This window comes from Ixodes scapularis, unplaced genomic scaffold (genome assembly GCF_016920785.2).
Source record: "Ixodes scapularis isolate PalLabHiFi unplaced genomic scaffold, ASM1692078v2 PGA_scaffold2__306_contigs__length_199485367, whole genome shotgun sequence".
Classification (NCBI taxonomy): domain Eukaryota; kingdom Metazoa; phylum Arthropoda; class Arachnida; order Ixodida; family Ixodidae; genus Ixodes; species Ixodes scapularis.
The window spans coordinates 112964649-112983990 of NW_024609857.1; the positions used below are offsets into that span (position 1 = coordinate 112964649).

Sequence of the window (19342 nt, forward strand, 5' to 3'; positions counted from 1 at the left end):
GCTATTGTTCTATTGCTTGGTAGCCACGCATTGAGCACTGAACTTCAATGTGCTGAAAAGTCACTAATAATGGTTCAATCTAAAAAGTGCTCCCAACATTGTATTCTTCATAATTTGTAGTATCTGACGACATGTTAAAACATTCCTTTTTAAAAATGTTTTTTTGCTATTGTTTCTGGAAACAGTCTTGTTAATTATAATTATCCTGACAACTAACCTACCAATTTGAAAAAAGTAACAGATATTTGAAATCAGCACAGAAATGTGAACGAGCCTGTGCTGTTTTATTGGGCTTGGCTAAAAAATAGTAGGAAAGAAAGGTCCAAGACCAGTGTTCCTTCTTAATTCGCTCACTTCCTTGCACATTAATTCTACCTTGCATCTGAAAGAGCTATCTGTCTGCTTCCCCTTGACCATACTTAAATTTCACAGATTTACCCTTCTAAGGACTGATCAATCTTTCGACGTTCAATAACGGGTCAGGGGCAGTCCACCACTTGGTTCAGCATTGTTTTATTTGAGTCATTTTGACTGATGTGAGGAATGATGGCATGCACATCACCAAGTAATAGACTCGCCGAGGAACGGCCAGCCTTTAAAGGGGCTGTGCAACAATTTTCAGACTTTGGCCAATTAACTGCGTAAATTAATCTGCGTCACCTATGGAACGAAAAACCGAAAGCCGCATTTTCTTGCGAGCGCTAGTTCTTATTTTAAAAAAATGGAACAAATCGAAGGTCGAAGTGTCTCTCAACTCCACGCCGACTTTCAAGTGACGTCTCTGGGGGTTCACGTGGTTTTCCCTTGGGCCCTCTCTTCAGAGACCCCAGCCGCTTCCTCTGCGATTGTCGACTTTCAAAGGATTAGCCTCGTCGAAGGTCGCGGCGAGCGATCGACACAAAGGACACTTCGCCACGAGGCTGACGGCGAGTGTAGCAGCGGAGGGGGACAGGGTTTGTTGACTTCCGCGTATCCCCCAGAGACACTGTCATTTTAGTTCCCGTAGCCGCCACTGGCGGCTGCAGATCGGCAAATAATTCGTTTTTTTGCCTTGCGATAACGTAGCAGAATAGTCGTTTTTTGGGGAAAGGTGACGCGTTTTTGGTCACTTGGGCTTGTATAAACAATATAAAAAATATAAACTGGAAATTCTTTCAACTTTAAAACCGTTGCACTGCCCCTTTAAAGCAGTAGTCCCCTTCCTTTTCTTCTTGCAGCAATGATGCAGTGATCAAGGAGGTGGACGACGAGCGGTTTGCCACAGAAGTGGATCGGCCGCTCTTTTTTTTTGTTCCCGGAGATCGGAGGCTGCTCGGTAAGTTACCTTGGCACTGCTCCGTGTGCTGATGGACGTGTTACAGCTGAACCCGTCTGTCAGAGAACTAGAGAATTGTCCCATTTGGTCCGGCTTGCACGAGCTACCTACCGTCGTCTTTAAGCAGCGGGAAGCAAGGTGTTTCTCCTCTTGGGTTTGCACACTTCCGCCATTGCAGTATGTTTGCCCTGCTGGCTATAGGGTGATTATTGAACAGTGTCATTGCAGGTTACTGTGCTTTAGATGCACATTATTTTGCCTCAAAGTGGAATTTGCATAGCACTGTTATGTCAGAGGTTTTATATTAGTAGTGGTCTGTTTTTTGACTGATAAACTCCAGCTGAATGGAACATTTACTAAGGGCAACAGGTATGATACAGGCATAGCAGGTGAAAGGTACAGTGATTTTTCATTAATATAGGCATCTCTGTTCCCCCAAAAAATCGTCCCTAATCTGAGTTGTCCATAATAACGAGACAAATATGGGTGTATTTTCCCTGTTTGACCCCGAAAGTGGTGTCCATATTAGCGTGGTATCCATATTAACGGTGTCCATATTAATGGGACATGACTGTATTTTGATAACTTTGGTATAATTAAGGTAACTTGGATAAGTTTACCAAAAGAAACAAAAAGCTGGGCTCAAGTTTTTCCGCGAAGGCAACTTAGAGTTCTTTATTAAGTTATTCCCCGCTGCTCTGCTGCATTCTGTGTTTAAAGAAATACTGCCGCTTAATATCTTTATTTCTGCCTTGCCCTGTCCATGGATAGCAAAGAATTGTTTGCATGGTCAGAGTTTACTTTCCATGTTTGGGGTTCTGGTACAGAGTAAACGTCCTAGCGAGCTAATGAACTATGATTATGGGGTCCTCTGTATCCCAATTAATGCTGCCGAGGAGTGACTTCAAGCTTCTTTATTAAATATATGAAAGGATAACTAGGAGTTCACGCTGCTTGTGTAGTGCTGTCATTGTTGTACCGCCATTGAGTTGCGATCTCAAAACCTAGAAACGGAGTTGTGCAGAGGAGGGACCGAAACGTCTGGTCATTAGTGCAAGTTTGTGACAGCAAAGAGTTTTCTTTGATGCTGCTGTGAATTCTCTGCTTGCTGCTTTGCTTCTTGTGTCCTGAAATTGTGGCATTTGGCATTAATGTTTATGAGCCCCGAATTTTTGCGAATTTGAAAATTGTGCAAACTTTCAAGGCACGCAAATGTTTTCATCGTCTCGAGAAGGTGTTCTCAAAATTTTCGTTGTCGAAGAACCCCTCCTGGCCTTAGCCAGGAGGGGTTCTTTGATTTAGGGATCGCTCCTCTACCCCGATCCACAAAAAATTGGGGCCGCAAAGATAAAGGTTTTTAGAGTATACTATTGACTGCAGGTTGTGAAAAGTAGAGTCTGTGAGGACTTTTCTTTTGCAGTGACACGTCGGTATTCCGTTAAGACCTGGGTTGCGCCAGCCTGTCACAGTTTTTTTCCAGACATCATGTTGCCTTCTACAACTGAAAAAGAAAGTGTCCTACTCCTGCCTGTGTGCAAATAGCCAATGCAAAGCAAGCAGGCACTTCATTTAGAAAAATATGCTCTTTTTAAGAAGCCGGCATATTTCCTAAAGGTTGGGAGTTTCAGCGAGCCATTTCCTTTCCCCGTTACAGTAATGTCACATAGTGTGGCAATTTTCAAATGAAAGTAAACAAATAACTTTTTTTGTCACCTGTTTTGCAGTTAATTGCTCAAGTGGCAATTTTCACTTCCAATTTGATGTGACGCGGAGGTTCAAGTTTGGCATGCGGGTACTTGATGACACAAAAAATGCTTTTCGTTAAACTCTTAAAGAAGCTAGGCATCTCGGGAAGGTGTCGGTAGCCGTTCCGAGGCTTCCGGGCAGTTAACTTTCATGCTCTCTTGCGTGGACGTGCTTTGCAGAAGGCGCCCGGTTCTTCCGCTGCCGCAGCGACCCGGACACCATCCGAGAGAACTGGCAGGCCACCAAGGCAAAGCTGCTACCTGTGAGTTACTCGCGCGACCGTTCCAGTGCCACAGCTTAGCCGTAGACCGGCATAACGGCTCACGTGCGACGTGCTTTCTCTGAACCGCTGAACAGACATTGGCCCCTGGAACCCTTTCGATTGGCGGGTGTATTTTCATTATCTTTTACGCATCATTCTTTCGCAGTGGGCTCGAAGTAATTCCGACAATGTTATAAGCAACCATTTCTCATAGATAGTGCATAGATTCGATCTTGCGGATGCTGGAGAACCTTCGGTCTAGTTATGGATCAAAGGCACCAGTGTACTTGTGTGTTCTCTCTTCGCAAGCGAATGCAACATACTCAAGTCTACTTGAACGTGAGTGTGTGAACCAGCCTTAACCTGTAGCTATCTCCAAGGATGGCCAAGAGGCAAACATCACCTTTTTGGTGTTATCGTTAGGATAAAGACCTGCGCACTTAGAAACCTCGTTTACGACACTGCACAGAGCAGGCACAAAGGTGGGGTTGCTTGGCTCACGACGATGCCTCGGTTTGTGGCTCGGATTTGATTGCGTTGTGAGGAAATTGGCGAAGGATTACACTTTAGAATGGGGACGGCAGAGAAAGTTAGGGTCCTCGGGGAACCCTAAAAGTGTTCCGAGGGACCTGGTCTCTTGAAGCGTAGAGCGGGATGCCACGCTGTGCGAAGTTGGATTTCAAAAGTTTTGTGACACGACGTGCGGGATCGTACGAGGGATTGTGCGCTCGGAGCATTGGTTGAAGGCGTGCGTTGGTGTCGTAACCGGTACATGTGATGTGACAAAAGTGTGTAATGGTTATGACAGCGATACATTATTGTTCTCATAACCAAATGCTTGATCATATTTGTGTTTTTTTAACTTCCCTTCGTTGCACCTGTTTAGGTGCCAGGCACAAATGGAAAACAGTTTTAATACAGTTTTCTATTTGACTTTGCATTTCCCATGTTCCAGATAATGATGTCAAAGCGGAAGTTGGCAAGGAGGGCAGCAGAACGCAAATTTGGCAAGAAGAAAGCAAACTGGAGACTTGGGAAACTCAAAAAGAAATGAACCTTTTATTGCTGGAACCGGTTGTTCATTGCACACTCCATTCATTGTCCGAGGAGCCTGGTTAAATAAAGTGCACATGGGTGCAGTGCCGATTATTTTTACACAAATGTTTAGAAGTCTTCTCACTGTCTACTAAAAAGCTGCTTCCTGTCACATTCTCTGGGAGCTAGCAAATAGCTTTAAATTTACCGCATATACCCTTTTTCTAGAGTTGCTAAGAATGCTATGACATAAAACGTGGGTGTTCATTTCTGTCGTGGTCTGAGATGTTAGTATTTCTCTCGATCGGATATGCTTGGGGCATTGCGCATGTTTTTGTCTCTTGTTTACTCTAGTAAGACTTAAATGAAGCATTTTGCAACCACGGTCAACAGAGATAACATAATTTTTCTCTAAGAACACCACCCGTCAAAATCTTCTTTTGACAGTGGTGGGGGATGCACTTACGGGAACTTCTCCTTTGTACATTTGCTATCGTATAAAGCTCTCTCATCTATACACAAAACTTTTGTGGCTGATGAAATACCCCCAACAACACACGACGCAAATTTTACACGAAGCTACACAAAAAGACATTGATTATCCACATAAAAGACTCGATTTGCTTATGCCTCTGCCCACGCTCTCCGTCCACACTTGTCTACTTGCAAATGATGCAATCTTCACAGAACACTGGGACGCACATAAACAAGCACTTTACACGGTGCTGGCACTACACATGGACTGGTCCGCATTGTGACACTTGTGTTGGATCTTGTGGGCGACCGATTCAGTCCGAAGAGGCTCCACGAAATACTTGCGCAGTCTGTTGCAGAGGGATCGACACAACCAACGACGATGATCGCTGCAGTTCTCACATGTAGCGCAGTCCTGTTGGATCTCCCCTGGGACCCTCTGTCTCTTCCTTCTGTGCTATGACCTTGGAGCTGAGCAGTGCTTGCTCGTCGCTTACCTGGAATCCAAAACATATGATTTCAGTGATTTCAGCGCTGCGCCGCCAAACTGCACCACAAACGAGAGTCTGCTACATTTTGCGCCAAATGCCATTTTTGCTAAGAATTGCACCACACCTGCGCCGAGGCAATCCTTAAACATAGCGCAAAATAAATATATTTTATTATTGGTCGATTCTGACATTCAGAAAAGCAGAAGGAAACGAAAATGGTACAAATATGTACTTCAGAGCATCTGCCCTACCACCGTATAGTTTGTTTCACCTTAGGTCAAAACACAGTTGAAAGCTCAAAAACATACTATCGCAAAGACATACTAAGAGTGCAGGTCTAGGGGCATTCTCTGCGCTTGATTTGTTTAGTGTATGAAAGAGCTTGCACAGATAGGTGACGAATGTCATGATGTCACACTTTTGATGCTGTTTAATTGGTCCCATTGGCTCGTAGCGTCGCCTGCGCTTTGACTTAGGATGAAATGAAGTGTAGAGGTTGCTCGTCAACTGCTCTGACTCCGTCATGGGCTGAATTTCCAGACAATGTCGGCGATGTCGGGAGCTAAGAGTCGCGAGCAAAAATGTGCAAAATATATGGATGGCGGCTACTGTAACGAGACAGAACCAAGGTATTTTACTTTCAATGATATCACTCGATTATCGTGTCTGCCACATGCCTCCATGCCGTGGCTACAATTTACCGTAGCACGTGCGCCGCTCGCCTCAACGTTCATGGTCTCGTACCAGCGTGCGCGCGTCGAGCTTCACCGCTTTGCACCGGAGTGCTAGGAGCAGTGGCTGACGTGGGGGAGCGCATGGGTTAGCGCGATTGGTTCGGAAATTATGACCTTCTTTGGTCTCGACTGTAGGTGGATTGGCTTTTACATCCAAATTTTCTTTTTGGTCCTATTCGACCCTATATATTTATTCTTAATTGGTTTAAACCTGTTATACCGTTTGGTGGTGCAGGTAGAGAGACTAATTTAATTCTTATTCATTTTAGCTCTCGCTCAGAAAATGTAAAGTGTAGTTTGATCTCTGATTTAAAAAGCTGTGCCGAGAAAGGAGAAAAAAGTGTGGTACTCTATTTGAATTAATACATTAGTGCAGCGGGCAATCGCAAGGGCAGCAAACTTTGGCTCAACTCTGGTTCTAACGGCGCTAAAGCACAATGTTACTTTTAAAGTACCAATGTAGGTTTTCATAATATTTGCGGGTGGTTGTTTTTGTAGTACAAGAAACTGAGGTGTATGTGTGTGTGTGTGTGGGGGGGGGGGGGTATTTTTTATTGATAGACGTTTTAGCGGGTATGCTGATTTTTTGCCGGAATTTTACAGGAATTATATTTACAGGCTAAATTAACTACCTAATGTAAAAGACGGAGGGACAGAAAAACTCTATCTTAACTGAAGTGTTGTGATAGGCTTCATTTTTAAACACCCATTGTAAATTGAACCTACTCCGACTGACCTGAGCCTGATTTCTAAAGAAGGCTGTATGTTCTTGGTCCTATCTATTCTTACTACAGAAGATTATCGGTAACATGCTTCAGTATCAGAAAGGAACCCTCAATCATTATCAGATATCAACGGGCATTAAGGATGCTATCATATTTTCACGTTCATGTGATGGGCTAACATATGTTTGCGTCTGCTTCAAGAATGTCAGTTGGTGCTCTAAACCGGTATCTTAGGGTTCGGGGTATTTAAAGAAAAACACCGAAAAAACTACACTGGATACATTGTTGACGGATTGTTAGAAATAAACTTCAAAAGTTTTCCTGATTATTCGGTGTTTATTGTCATCTTATGCTGTATTAGCAAAAATGAGAGTTGATAGGGATGATGCCTCTCCGAGGATGTCAAATTGGAAAGGCCCAAGCAACCATCTGCAGTAAATGTTTCTTATACTCCTGCTGTTGCACTTCTGCTCACTTTATAGCATCACTGCTCACACATTTACATAACCTTTCAGATATTTGATGGTAATAAAGGCGGATGAACATAAATATTTTGTTCTACGTAGCGACATCAGACAAAACGCTGAAAATACGAAACCGTCATTATTTGTCCTGTGGTATGGCTCTGGGGCAAAATGTATTGCAGCAGAGCATGTATCGTATGGTTCTGTTTTGGTTAGTTTCTGGATTTGGTTCACCCCGGCGCAATCGATCTGCGATTTTTGAAACGCTAACGCCACCAATGGGAGCCGCGGGGAATTATGGAAATAGTGAGTGGAATCGAAGAGAACCGCATGTTGCTTGCCGATTGGACAATTTTTTGTATCAACTTCTTTTAACAACAACTGCATCATAGAAAACACTTGCATTCGTTCTTCAGCTGCATACTGGCTCAAAAGTTTTGTTTTCAAATTAAAACTGGCTTGGGCAGCGGCTGCCGAACAGACAACGTGGCGAATACTGTGTCTCTCGTTGCGCTCAAGGTCGTTCAAAATGAGCGCAAAAACCAGCTCCAACCAATAGAGCGCGCTCCTTTTCGTCGCCTACTAGAGTTCCTGTATAGCTACCTACGGTAGCAGAGTTGCGCATTCAGCCTCGGCGCGTGGCCGTAGCGCCGGCTTTCCCGCACGAGCTGGATGCTTTGCTCCTCACGTGGCTAAATTTGGCGAATAGCGGCGCCGCGCGCGCCGCCGCGCATGGAAAACAGGAGAGGAGGAAAAGGAGGCGGAGAGCAGGGAAACATACGCCGGGGCAAGAGAAACGTCGGCGGAGCGACCGTAAAGGTGGCTCTCTTACACGGCGCCGGATGCTTTGCTCCTCACGTGATGGATCTCGGCGAATAGCGGCGTGGCGGCGCGGGGAAAACAAATGTGCAACTCTGGTAGGGAGCCTATACAGGAACTCTATCGCCTACTACAGCGTTTCGTTTTTCCCTCGCAAGCTTTTCACGAAAGATGTTTGTCCTGTCCGTCCTTTTTGTCTAACCTCTTTCGTATTTTTAAATCCAATTCCCGCCAAACGTTTCTGGAAGAGTGATTGCTCCACTACCCTTCAACTTCAAGTAAAGATAGTTGTGAAAGAGCAAGGGCTGCTTTGTTGACCGTTCTTTCAACGTCCCGTCGATCTCCGTTGTACCCGCATGACTGAGCAGCATACGTCTCGAGGTTTTCGTGTTCTCTCGTGCCTGCTGATTTGCTCAATTGCACTTTGTCACTGGAAGGTAGAGTACTTTGGTACGGTGATCGGAGACTTTGTGATTTCACGTCTTCATGGAGTGAGATGTGCATACCTTCCAAAGACAACTTTTATTTTGGAACGTACCGCCCGAAATCATGGATCGCATCGGAGCGTTTCATGATTAGTAATGCAATACGCATTATCAAAAAAAAAAAAAAAAATAGCGTTGTAGAAATTTGATGGTTTCTTCGCACACACATTAATGCTTCATCGTTCTAGATGCATTGTGCAAGTTTCTTTTCGCTACACTTTTTTGCCTCTGTCGGTTCACCAAAAATGTGGGCCGTATCCAAATGCTCGCTCGCACTGTAAAAGTGGATGAATGAGTGAATAAATTGATAAGCACCGCTTTTGGTTCAACCGCTCTAGACTTCTCTTTGAAAGTCAAATGATCTCCGATTAAATGTACGCAACCGCGTGGATATGGACTAATTCAACGCACGTGCTCTGAACAAGGTCTTTGCCAGCGTCGATCATATTGATATTTGGCGTGCAGAATTAATAAAGTAGGTTAGTTGGCTCCGAGTTACACGCTCGAGGTCGTCATGAGTATGCCTCTCCGTTTGGCTCACCTGACGGTGCACGACACCACGAAACAGAACTGCTTCAATAGGGACTTTTAGCAAACTGTTACCGTGTTCCGCGTACCGCACGACTGGAGCCTTTGAAGCGTGCTTTTATGCCCGCGCCCCCCGGGTGATACCGCGACTGAGGGACGCATTGTTGGGTAAACCGAGCAAAAAAATAATTTTGCAGTTTGGGTGTAAACAAATTATATGCGGTCTGAGAAACAAAACCAGGAAGCGACGAGCGCGAACGAGCCACCTCAATATGGCGCACAATCAGCTCCCTTTGCCCATTTGCCTTTGTGTGCAGACATAAAATTGTGTTTTGCTCAAAATGACTTTTTTTTTTTTTTTTCTATTTTCATAACTTTAATGTACTTTTACTAAGAAACTATCTATCTGATTACACCAGAACTTTTACAGCTTACAGTAAAATATCTTGCCAACAGTTCCAACCTAAAAGTTCGAAAAATTACATTGCAAAAAAATTTTACATTGTAATGTAAAAAAAAAAAAGTTATCATATTTTGGTTTACGACAAAAACATTATATATATATATATATATATATATATATATATATATATATATATATATACAACACGGGCACTTCACGTCATCGTACGTGGTCTCCGAGGGGGATATAAACGAATATGAATGAACGAACGGTTCATTCATCTGCACATATTCGTTTATATCCCCCTCGGAGACCACGTACGATGACGTGAAGTGCCCGTGTTGTATATTCAATAACGTGGCTCTTGATTCTCGCAGATGATGATGATACCGTGTCTCTAAAAGCTCATAAACAAAGAAGACTACATGTACACGGGGCGAGACAAACAGTGGGAGGATTTCTGGAGCACAAACGAGCACGTACCACGTGACACTAAGCGTCGTACCGCGTTCCACGCGGCGGCGTGTGTTTCCAGAACGCCTCCGATTGGACACATTTCGTTTCTTGTGCATTAATAAGACAGGTAGGAAACGCCAGAAAGCTAAGGTGGAGTGGTGTAGTGGTTAGCACACCCGACCGGACATTGGGAGGCCCAGAGTTCATATCCTGGCTCCGCCATTTTTTGGCTTTCGGCGGGTTCCTGAAAACTTGGATTCTTTAATTCATTGGATCAAGTCAGTTCATTCATCTGCACATATTCGTTTATATATATATATATATATTTTTTTTTTTTTCTTGCATGGTTGCCTGTGAAAACTTATGTATTTTGGGTTTAGTTTAAACGCAGTAACATCTGAATACACGTGCCAATTTAAATTAGCATCATATTTTTTTTTTGTTGCCGAGAAGAGGTACATTAATACGAACTCGGCCTAAGATTTGAAACTCCGTTACTAAAATATAAAAAAATGCTTTAGTAAAAAAGCGACAGAAAGTTAATCCCAAGGGTGTAACCATTGAATACATAAAATTTCACAATAAAATATGCAGTAGTTGAGATGCAGGATTAAAACCAACATGGGCGGTTTAGCGTACGCGGAAAACGGTAACGGTCTGCTAAAAGTACCCCCTATTCGCATACAGCTAACCGTTTGAGCCGCGCAAAGTCAAATGGACTCGAATAAAATTGTTGGAACGCTGGGCAAGGCACGTCGTGATGTGTCCCCTTACGTTCTCATTCGATCTATAGTGCAAGACAAATTTTGGCAGAAAAGGGAAAAAAGTGTTATTACTGAAAGAGATAAGAGCTTCGGTACGACGTCAAATTTGTCTCCGCTCTAGATGTTTACTTCATCGATGTTTTACTCCTGTTAATGTGACTAGTCGTCAGTTCCCCGACAAATAGCCCTCCATGCTGACCAATAAAGCACCGCAAATGCATTCTTTTCATAGATATCTTATTGAGTTTATAAGTCGTCTTGTTTTACCAGAAACAAAAATGATCGTAAACGCTCTTTTCCCCCATTTTCGAGGCACCGCTACCGTGCGTCCCTGAAAGACTCCACGTCGCCTATTTACCTGTAGTGATGCTTTTAGGGGTGTGAGAATGATGGTGAAAATCGTGTAGGGCAGGGGGTCTCAAATTCATATGAGTGTGTGGCCCGTGTAGCCTACCCCCAATATGTCGAGGGGAATTAATAAATATATGTTAGGAAAAAAAAAAAAAAACCTATAGTGTTTCACGTTGTAAAGCAGCCGAGTCTTTCAGCGACACCCGGATTTACTACGGAGAGAATCTCGTGCTATTTGCTTTTTTGTAAAATACCACCATCCAGCCAACGCGCTGAAATTGTTTCAGTGGAACTAGAAGCCAAACACAGAATCATTACTCTGCCGCTCAATTTAGTCCCACTAAATATTTAGTGGTTCTAGCTGATTTCACTCGGGGAGTATCCGAGTTCAATATTTCGGGATAGAAATTCTTTTCATACGTTAGTTCTTGTTTTCCTGACAATTTGCATAGCATAATTATCACAAAATGCTTATGTCATAACGGTAAGACGAAATCCTCGATCTGAAGGAAAACAGATTAGTGCTAAATATCTTAGAATGTCATAAGAGCAGAGCTACGTTTCGACAGGAGGTCAATATTTATGACGAATGCAGCTCTCGAGGTATAGAAGCGGGAGCTCTCAGCCAAGGGACTCTTGCGGGTTGGGAGGCTCTAGTGAGAATGGGCGCAACTGCAAGATCGGGGATCTCGGGACGTGGACGCCAATTAATTGCTTAATTCTCCTGGGAGTCTACGGAGCAAAGGGTCCTTTTATTTCCTCACTTAGGTCATAAGAGCCCATTAATCTGCTTGAATCATTTACGCAAGGTATAAATGATTACTTTTCCACAACCACCAGTTTTGTTCCGATAGGTTAAAGGGATGGTGAACCGAAATTTGGATTTCAGAAAACAATGCAGGAGCTGTAGGCGGGACGCTACAATCCCTACAACACTACTCGCAAGGCGATATTTCGAATCGACGGCCGTATTTCTTGAAAAAAAAAAAAAAAGGTCGAGATTGAACGAGGCCGACGAGGCGCGTGACGTCAAGATATCTTGTTTCCTCCTCTCTTCGTTTCGCCCCCTCAAGGCGGCGAGGCGGAGAAGACGCGAGGCCGTTCCCTCTCCTCGGAGAAACAAGACGTGTACATATCTGTCAAATGCGCCTCCTTTTTTTTTTTTGGAAAATATTGTTGTCCGTTCGATATATCGTTATATCAGTGATGCTTTTATGTTTGTAGCATCCCGTTGCACGCTTTTCCCGCCGTCCTTTGTGGAATCCAGATTTAGGTTCAGCATCCCTTTAAGTATTTGTTTAAGGCGGCAAATGGTAAATTCCGGCATCTTGGACGTTGCTGCTTGATTGGCAACCCTGCCTTCTCCTCTCGACGTTTGCAATTCCCGGGGCGAGAAGGAAGCGAGAAAGGCTACGTCAAGGCGTTCGTTGCTTGCAACGGGAGGCGAGAGGAGGAAAGGCACATGGGGCAACAGAGTGGGCATCTGCTCTCGTGCAGGCAACATTGGCGCATGTCCTTTTCCAATGCTTTCCCTCAGGCGCCGCCATTAAATTGCAAGCGCTATCCAGGATTTGAGTTGCGCCCACCCTAACTAGAGTCTCCGTATACTTGCGGCCCGCGTGTTTGATACCCCTAGGTTGTAGGGCTTCACAATTTATAACGTTCACACTCCAAAGGAGATCGAGTCACTGTACATCGGCTCTCTTTACAGTGTTGAAGCTGGCTATGACATTGCGCTGTACGATTCGAAACGATATTCGCACACCCCCAATGATTTTACAACCGCAAGAAGTGCGTATTTGTGCCATCAAGATCAAGCTTGATTCATATTTTTCGCTTGGGTGCAGATATACTTTGGGCGTCACACGCGGGAGCGTCGAGGACAAAAGCAACACCCATCCTCCACTTTTTTTTTTTTTGTGCTGACTAATGTTTAGCGTGAACTAATGTGATCTCGACAACCGCAACGACAATGAACAATTCTGGAAAACAAATCATTTTATGGTCTGCACTGGTCACTGGTCCGTAGCATTGATAGTCCGCAAAGCGCGGAATATAAACTTTTGAAGATTCTTAGTTCGCGGACTGGAAATTACGGCATGCTAGCGTTTTTCGCCGGGCACCGAAACAACGATGAACATATGGAAATGTGTCGCTCTCACCTTGCCGTAGCGGGAGAACTTGATTTCTTTGCTGTTCTTGCTGGTGAGGATGCTGAGGGCGTTGCCGTCCACCGTGCCGGGACCCAACCGCGGCACGTGCGTCCGGCAGTACACGTCGACGTCTCTCGTGTCCCTCTGGTTAGTGAAGAACGTCTGCAGTGTCAACTTGACCCCGCACTCGCGGCACTTAAAGCAGCCGCTGTGCAGCAGGACTCCGGGCTTGGGCGTCACCATCTCCTTCGGGTACACCTTGTCGCCGCAGCGAGTGCAGCCGAGGGTCGGCGACGACCAGGAGTTCGGCCTGGCGGCTTCGCCGTTCGTCGCTGGTTTTGTTACAGGTGGCCTCCTCGAAGACTGACCCGTCGTTGGGACGAACTGACGATTCTCGACGAGCATGAAATCGTCGTCCTCGTCCGTGAACTCTCGCGAGTACCGCGGCCGGCTTTTGGGGGAGCTGGGCACGGGGACGTCACCGTTTCTGGGCGGGCTTTCCCACGAAGATCTATCGTTGTTCGACCTGGGATACTTAAATTCTTCCTCGCGGTACCTCGGGCTCACCGGTCCCCTTTCTCTGGTAGAACAGGCTGTCTGGATGTCCTTGTTCGTTTTGTTGTACGTCGGGGCGGGCTCCTTGGGGGCATGGAAGCTACCGGCTTCTTTTTCTCTCGGCGGCTCTTCCCTCGGGTACTCTCTGCTGTTCTTGTAATGCCTCTGTTGGTCCCTGGGGTACGTAGGGTTCGTTGCCTCTTTTTCTCTGGCGGGTTCCTGCCTTGAATTTTCCCTGCTTGATCTATGCTGCGCCTGTTTGTCCGTGCTGCTGGCTTCCTTGTCCCTTGGCAACGGTTCTCTGGGGCGTTGTCGAGAACGTTCTGAGCTTGAACTGTGGTACGCCAAGCTGCCGAAGTCAGGTTCTCTCGAGAACTGCTGCTGTCTCGAAGATTCCCGTTTAGCCCGAGGATGTGTTGACTGCTCCTGGTAATACACTGGGGTAACCGGTTGCCTCAGAGAGAATTCCCCCGTCGCCTCGCCGTTTCTGCGATAGTAGGGTGACTGGTCATTGTGATCTGAGATACCGTTGCTCTGTGGTTCTTTTAACGAATCGTCTCTAGAAGAATCTCTCCCGTATCTCCGCTGCACATCCTTGTCATAAACAGGGCTGCCTTGTCTCCTGCTCCTCGGGGCTTCCTCGTGGTGAAGTTTCCCGTTGCTCCTGTGATGCTGTTCTTTCTGTTGGACGGGATAGCTTGGTCTGCCGTCAGGGGGAGAATCTCCCCTAGAAGTCTTTCGGCTGTTGCTCGAAGAAAAGTCTGTATAGTCTCTTCCCTGCGTCGGGGGAACCGTGTTCCCATCAGGGAGATAGTCCTCTCTCTCGTGTTTTCCGTTTGTCTTCCTCTGGTCGTACTCCTCTCGTGTCTTGAGACTTCTGGACTTTTCTTTCTTCATAACCGCGGCCTCATCGGTAGGGATGCTTGCATCAGGCGCCTGAGCTGCCGTCTTATCTTTGCTACTCATCCTCTTGAACGACTTGCCATCTTGTTCCACAGAGTGCTCGATATCAACTCCCCTTGCCACTTCTGTGTCCTCCTCGGACGATAGCGTTGCTGAGGTGGCTTTCTCCACCGACTCCTTGACCGTCCTTTCCGGTGACTTCGAGTTCCTCTTTGCACTTTTTTTCTTGCTGGCACTGTCCTTCTTCCTCGTGATGAGGCCCATCAGTCCTCCCCTCGACTTCTTCGCAGACGTCTTGTTGCCCCCGGTCCTTGTCGAGCCTTCTCCTGAATGGTCCGAAAGGTCCGACGAAGACGTCACCGGCACGGGAGACTTATCCTCAGCGGCGTGCTCTTGTTCGCGCTCTTTTACGGGTTTTTCGCTGTGGACATTGGGGTCCTGTGACGGGCGGGCTTGCTTGGGAGGGCCGTACAATTGCTGCTGGACCTTAAGCGCCTCTTGCAGCCGCGTCCAGCTGGAACCGTAGTCCCGCAGGCCCAGCTCAAACATGGCGACGTCGCGTTGAGGCATGGCGGCACCCGACACTTCACTCTAAGCGGCAAAGGGAGAATCCAGGAAGACGGATCGGTCCTGCGGAGCCGGTCGCCTCGTGCTCTCCGGACCTGTCACGTCCACATCGCTTGCAGGGACGGGACTTTGACGCGAGGTCTCGCGGTAGCTGTCGCCTCGAAATTACCGTTGCGATGGTTCGTTGCCGACCGGAAACGCTGGCCGGCGTTGACACAGAAAATGAATTCTCCCCGCTTCTTCTGGTCGCAAGGAGTCAGCACCTTTGTTGGTTTCGTGCCTCGTGCCCGGCTGACGCAGTCGACATTGGCCAGGAAGAAAGGAAGGAAGCCGGCGGCGATTGCAACCTCCGATGCCGACTCCTTTTCGGAGTACCCTTTCGCGAGTCTCGCGTTTTTCTCTCGACGACGACGGAGCGCTTTTTTCCTCCCCCGTGGAACTGGTCCTTTCGTTCTTGCCTGGTCCAGATTTCTTATCGACGCCGCTGGCGGGGCTTTGCAGTCGCTGCCTCCCCCGGCTGCTCTCTCCGTCGCGTCCTCTGCGGAGCAGAACGTAAATGGATTGACTCTTGTCCGCGAAGGCAACCGCGAAACAGAAAAGAGGCTAAAGGTGTGTGAATCGGCGAGGAGGATAACGACGGAACAGAGACGGAAAAGAGGGGGCACACTATGCGAGCGTTCCTTCTTCCGACACTCCAGCGTGTCTTCGAGTAGGAGACGCGCATTACATAACAATGAGACCTGTCTTCTGATTGTTTTCGCTTTGTTTCTGGGATAAATAATAAAGATAATAAGAAGAAGAGCAGTGCGTGAGGTGTAGGGAGGGAGGAGAGGGAGGAAACAGAAGATGCTCTCTCGGTGACGGAAGTAGCGCAAGGTATCACGCACGTCGCCTCGAGACTGGAGGTCCGGAAAATCCGTTGAGAGACCCACCGTTTATGCATCTACGAGCCAAATTGGTATACCAGATCGGGAACGTGACAAGGAGCGCTTGCCATATCTGGGTCTAAAATATCGTGTTTTCCAAGGTGTAATGCGCCCGTATATATATATTTTTTTTTTCGTAAACGTTTTACAAACGGCTGGCTATTTGCGACGGCGCCTTGCGCGATTCACCTTTTTCTGTAAACAGCCTTTTTTTCCTCATGACCGCTTGCTTTGCGCTCTGTATGTGACGTAAACAGCATTTCCCAAGCACTCGAGGAAGTCGTTTTACCAACGCTACAATTCTCCAATTAGACTGAAGTTCGCAAAACTACTCAGCGTTTCGTCTCAAGCGGAATTATTTTATTTTACTTCGGGTTTTTGGTTCCATTATACTCCGTCTCACTGAAACCGTGCATTACAGTCAAAGCTACAGGGGAGAGAGTGTGTCCCGACCTGTTCAAGAGGAAGGAAAGGAGGAACGGGGGAATCCCAGCCCTTCTTTCCCTCTTCTTGAACAGGTTGGCATACGCTCTCTCCCCTGTAGCTTTGGCTGTACTGCACGGTTTTAGTGAGACGGAGTATAGAATAATAATCGTTTCTCGTGTGTTCACATTTTAAACATTTCTCTTATTTCCAATAGGCCAGTGATGGCTGGAAAAAGCTATATGTAGTCCAGCGCGTATATCATTTCGTTAAGAAGAAAGGCCAATACAAAACGGCAAAAAAAAAAAAAAAAAAAAAAAGCTTTATGGCAGAAAACAAAAAAGGAACAGCGAAGAACAGATTTTTATGAATAACGCTTCTTCAGCATCTTAATAAGCTAATAGTTGTTTTTATTTTTTTTTTATTTTCTTTTTCGATTCCAACGTTCGAAGCGAAGTAAACATTGCCATGTTTACTGTTCTTGCGTGAATTATTCGGGTAATTTCGCTTAACACACCTTTGCGTGGAATGGAATGTTGCTAGATCACTTGATTTTTTTTTTTTAATTATTGGACGCCCAAGGCACCAATCTAGAATGGATTATATTCAGTAGAAATTCCACGCGCTTTAGCGACTGTGGAATCCTGTAGAAATTTTACATCTGCACTTTAGTAGCAGGAGTGCGCTTGCAATCGCTGTTTTCTACATTTCCTTTAATTTACCCGCTTTAAGTACAATTACTAGCCTGCCAAGATGTTGGCAGATTCAATCAGAAACAAAAACGAAACAAATGAAACATGGTGCTGTTGGCGCAAAGTGAACTTAAATGTTGAAAACGAGCCTCTAATTTCGACATATTGGTCGACGACTGAGCAGTTGTCGGTTATAAAAGGGGATAAATCGCACTTTGACTTTTGCGACCGCCAGCAAAGTCGCCGCGGCGCTGTTTTTGATGTCGTCGGATCCATGTAGCTGAGCGCTTTGAATGGGTTTTGTTGCGAAGAACCGCCCTTTATTTCAATATGACGCATTCAAGCATATAATGGTGTCGATGTTCATACGGCGTAGGGCCCGACCTACTCGAAAATCTGAGCCTTTATGACTAATAATTCATGGGGAGAGTGACTTCAGTAAAACGCGAGACACATGCGCGAAAAATGCATCCGATCCGACGTCCAATCCGGCAGTACGACTGCCTGATCCGAAAAATTTGGTCGCTTCAGACGTCGGATCGGCGATCCGGCTTGCGTCCAACGTGCCAGATAGTTTCGCACGGCGGACGGACCATCGGGCAGCTAGCACGAACGTCATGATGACGTACTGGGTCTGGCGGGACGAACACGATAACGGGACGGGCGAGGGGAAGCCGGACCCGTGAATCCCGCTGACCCATTCGAGAAAGATGGCCCCAGCAAGGAATACACGCGCTATTGAGAACTAGCTCGTAATTTCGCTCGTGCGAGCTGAACCGTCAATCTGGGACAATCTGTACAGGAACGCGGACCCCCGCTGGAGCGCTTGGATCTCTTGGGCGAAGCCGAACGGATCGTCGTGTCACATGCAAGGTCGGAACAAGCGTGTGTCTCAAACTGTCGCGTGCGGCAAATCGGAGCTGCGTTCGGACTGTCGGATCGGACGTCGGATCGGACGATTCTGCCGTCCATGTGTCTCGCGCTTTAACTGCACTGCACCCGCGTACGCAGGCTTTATAGTCGCGGCCTGCCCGCGCCCCCCCCCCCCCCCCCCCCCTCTCTCCCCCCAATTCGCAACTTCTTGTTCTTCACTCTAGGCTTGAACAGCGCTTTTAGTAAAGCGTTGCAAATGAAGAGATCGTTGTCCACCGGAAGAGACAACATAGAATGGGATCGGAAGATCCCATTCTATGTTCGGAACAGTCCCGTGTGCTCGATTGCGCAATCCGCTCCTTTGCAAGATCTGCTCTCATACATCAGGGAGTTGACTCGAGTATTGCTGCAGCCTTATGCATCTGAAGCGTGTTCCCATCAGATGTGCAAATTTGGGGATTTGGATCCAACCTCTCTCCGCTGCAAAAGCGTATCAGCATTCGTAAAAATCTTTTTTTTTCTTCTTATCTTATAAACGTTTGTCTGTGTCACTGCGGATACCGTGTGGATATCCGCGGGCATACGGGGCTCTTCACTAATAAAACTCGAAAAGAGTATGCCCTAAAACCAGCCGAGACATAGATGCATCTATTTAGTTAATTACGACTTATGTAGTTATATTCTCAGCTCATGGTGGGGATTTTGCAGGAGTGGTTGAATATCGAAGAAAACTACAATGTGAGCAATCGTGCACGCACCGTTCATACAAAACACTGGTACCACTAGTTTCCCTTTTCTGTTAGGATCACACTACAGTATTGTCAGCGCGTATGTAATCGTATGGGATAATACTCGAACAAAAAATATAGAAGATGGAATGCCCGATAACGGCTTTGGAGGATACATTATGCGTTTAAGATTGTTCCACGCTCTCTTCAGAGACGAGAAAGACGTTGATCTTAGTTCCAAAATAGCGTCCACTGACGTAACGGATTCGTCTTCACTGCTCGGGATCCGTTTCAACAACGTAAAATTAAAGACGAAAAAAAAAAAGATATGTTCATACAGTCTGAAGTTAGTCTGCTGCAACGGCGACCTTTCTATCAGCTGTAGATAAGCAGTTTAACCAGTGCAGTACGACCGCTAGCCTGGGACCTTTAACGTGCATCACAGACTAGTGATACACAACCGCACGCCG

At 46.3% G+C, this 19342-nt stretch overlaps 2 protein-coding genes across 2 annotated transcripts in view; one reads left to right on the top strand and one right to left on the bottom strand.

Moving 5' to 3' along the window:
• Positions 1–4484, top strand: part of LOC8027401 (nucleolar protein 8) — a 40238-nt gene extending 35754 nt beyond the window's left edge. The window contains exons 12-14 of the mRNA XM_029982510.4: positions 1218–1315; positions 3241–3323; positions 4279–4484. Of these exons, the coding sequence (XP_029838370.3) occupies positions 1218–1315; positions 3241–3323; positions 4279–4377 (280 nt within the window). The 3' untranslated portion in view covers positions 4378–4484. The remainder of the gene's footprint in view (positions 1–1217; positions 1316–3240; positions 3324–4278) is intronic.
• On the bottom strand, positions 4354–15768 carry LOC8027408 (neurofilament heavy polypeptide). Its single transcript, XM_002408103.5, has 2 exons — positions 13215–15768; positions 4354–5329 (listed from the first exon to the last, which is right to left on the bottom strand). Exons 1-2 carry the CDS (start codon positions 15231–15233, stop codon positions 5231–5233), a joined length of 2118 nt encoding a protein of 705 aa, XP_002408147.4. The 5' UTR covers positions 15234–15768; the 3' UTR covers positions 4354–5230.
• Positions 15769–19342: the final 3574 nt, after the last annotated feature.